This window comes from Aegilops tauschii, chromosome 1, assembly GCF_002575655.3.
Source record: "Aegilops tauschii subsp. strangulata cultivar AL8/78 chromosome 1, Aet v6.0, whole genome shotgun sequence".
NCBI classification, from domain to species: Eukaryota; Viridiplantae; Streptophyta; class Magnoliopsida; order Poales; family Poaceae; genus Aegilops; species Aegilops tauschii.
In genome coordinates, this window is record NC_053035.3 from 19,003,064 (window position 1) to 19,004,761 (window position 1,698).

At 56.8% G+C, this 1,698-nt stretch overlaps 1 protein-coding gene across 1 annotated transcript; it reads left to right on the plus strand.

Annotated features, from left to right (window-relative positions):
- The first annotated feature begins 263 nt into the window (after positions 1–263).
- LOC141026896 (uncharacterized) lies at positions 264–722 on the plus strand. Its single transcript, XM_073503772.1, has one exon. The coding sequence runs from the start codon at positions 264–266 to the stop codon at positions 720–722; it is 459 nt and encodes a 152-aa protein (XP_073359873.1).
- The last annotated feature ends 976 nt before the right edge of the window (positions 723–1,698 follow it).

Sequence of the window (1,698 nt, forward strand, 5' to 3'; positions counted from 1 at the left end):
GAAGGGCCCAGTTTTGGAGCAGCTAGCATCCCTCCAGGCTAAGGAGATCCTGGAGGGCCACCTCGCGGCCACTAAGGCTCGAGAGGCGGCTGCATCGACTGAGGTCCCGCCCCTACCCCCCGTCACCCTAGGGGACGGGAACAGCTTGTTATTAACCCGGGTGAGATCCGCGGGCGGACTCGTTCCCGTACCGCTCAACTGCGCCGTGCCCTTAGCGCTGCATCCACTGTTGGGTCCCGGGAGGACCCGTTAGGGGAGTGATCATGCACGCGCTTTTCTGGAACCTGCGGGGCCTTGGCCATGACGGCCGCCGCACGCAACTTATTGACTACATGCGCGACAAGTCCATCGATGTGGTAGCGATACAAGAAACGATGGGCACTGAGTTCTCCCTTGTTGAACTTGAGCATCTTAGCAGACACCTTTTCGCATGGCACTGGTTGCCATCTAGTGGAGTGACAGGTCACTCTGGTGGCATCCTTCTAGGGGTGAAGGATGCGACCTTTGAGGTGGGATCCATGGACCGTGGATCCCACTTCGTTAGCATGGAGGTGTGGGAACGTGATGTGAACTTCAAGTGGGAGATCATTGTGGTTTATGGCCCGGCTGACCATAGTCGCTCGGCCGCTTTCTTGGCCGAGCTCCACTCCAAGATCTCCTCTGCGACTCTCCCCGTGGTCGCTGGGGGAGACTTCAACCTTCTCCGTTCCCCCCGAGGATAAGAACAACTCGCGTGTTGACCTTGCGGAGATTCGCCGCTTTAATGGCTGGGTGGCGGACCTCGGTCTCCTAGAGCTAGACAGGGTCGGGGCACGATTTACCTGGACCAATAGACAGATAGCCCCTACCCTTAGTGTGTTGGACCGTGTGTTTGTCTCCCCTGACTGGGAACTCTGATTCCCTTTGGCTTCTCTTCAAGCCATCACACGCATCAGCTCTGATCATATCCCTCTTCTCTTATCCTCCGGGGACAAGAGACCTCGCCCACCCCCTAGATTCCGCTTCGAGGCCTTCTGGCTAAGGCAGCCAGGTTTTGTGGCTGCCGTCCAGGCTCATTGGGTATCGGCGTTGGCAGAGCCCCATAGACAGATGTCGATCCTTGATGAGTGGCACCACCTGTCCAAACGCTCCAGGCAGTTCATGAAAGGTTGGGGTGCTAATATAGGTCGGGACCTTTGGGTCCTGAAAGCCTCCCTCCTTTAGGAGATTCGGACCTTGGACCTTCGGGCAGACTCTGCGGGGATTTCCGCGGAGGAATGGGCCCATAGGTATAACTTGGAGGACTCCCTCATGGAGATCTATTCCAAGGAGGAGGAATAATGGAGACAGCGTGCGTCTATGAATTGGGTGCTATTTGGAGATGCCAATACCGCCTACTTCCAGGCCATTGCCAATGGCCGTAGATGCCGCTGCTCTATCCCCCTCTTATGGGAGGGTGGACAATTGTTCCAGGATCCTCAAGTCCGCTCCTTAGTCGGCGACTTTTATAAGTCGTTATTTTAGGGGCGTCCTCGGAGTGGCGTCGCTTTAGCTGACCACATTTGGTCGACTGGCCAACAGGTCTCCCCGGAAGAAAATGCAGCCCTGCTCGCACCTTTTGATGCAGCGGAAGTTGAGGCCTTCGTTAAAGCCATGAACCGGCCTCGGCGCCGGGTCCTGATGGACTGCCGGTCCGTTTTTTCCAAGCTTTCTGGCCGA

Excerpts from the sequence above, each read along its gene's own strand:
- LOC141026896 (XM_073503772.1), top strand. The coding sequence starts at position 264 with ATGCACGCGCTTTTCTGGAACCTGCGGGGCCTTGGCCATGACGGCCGC.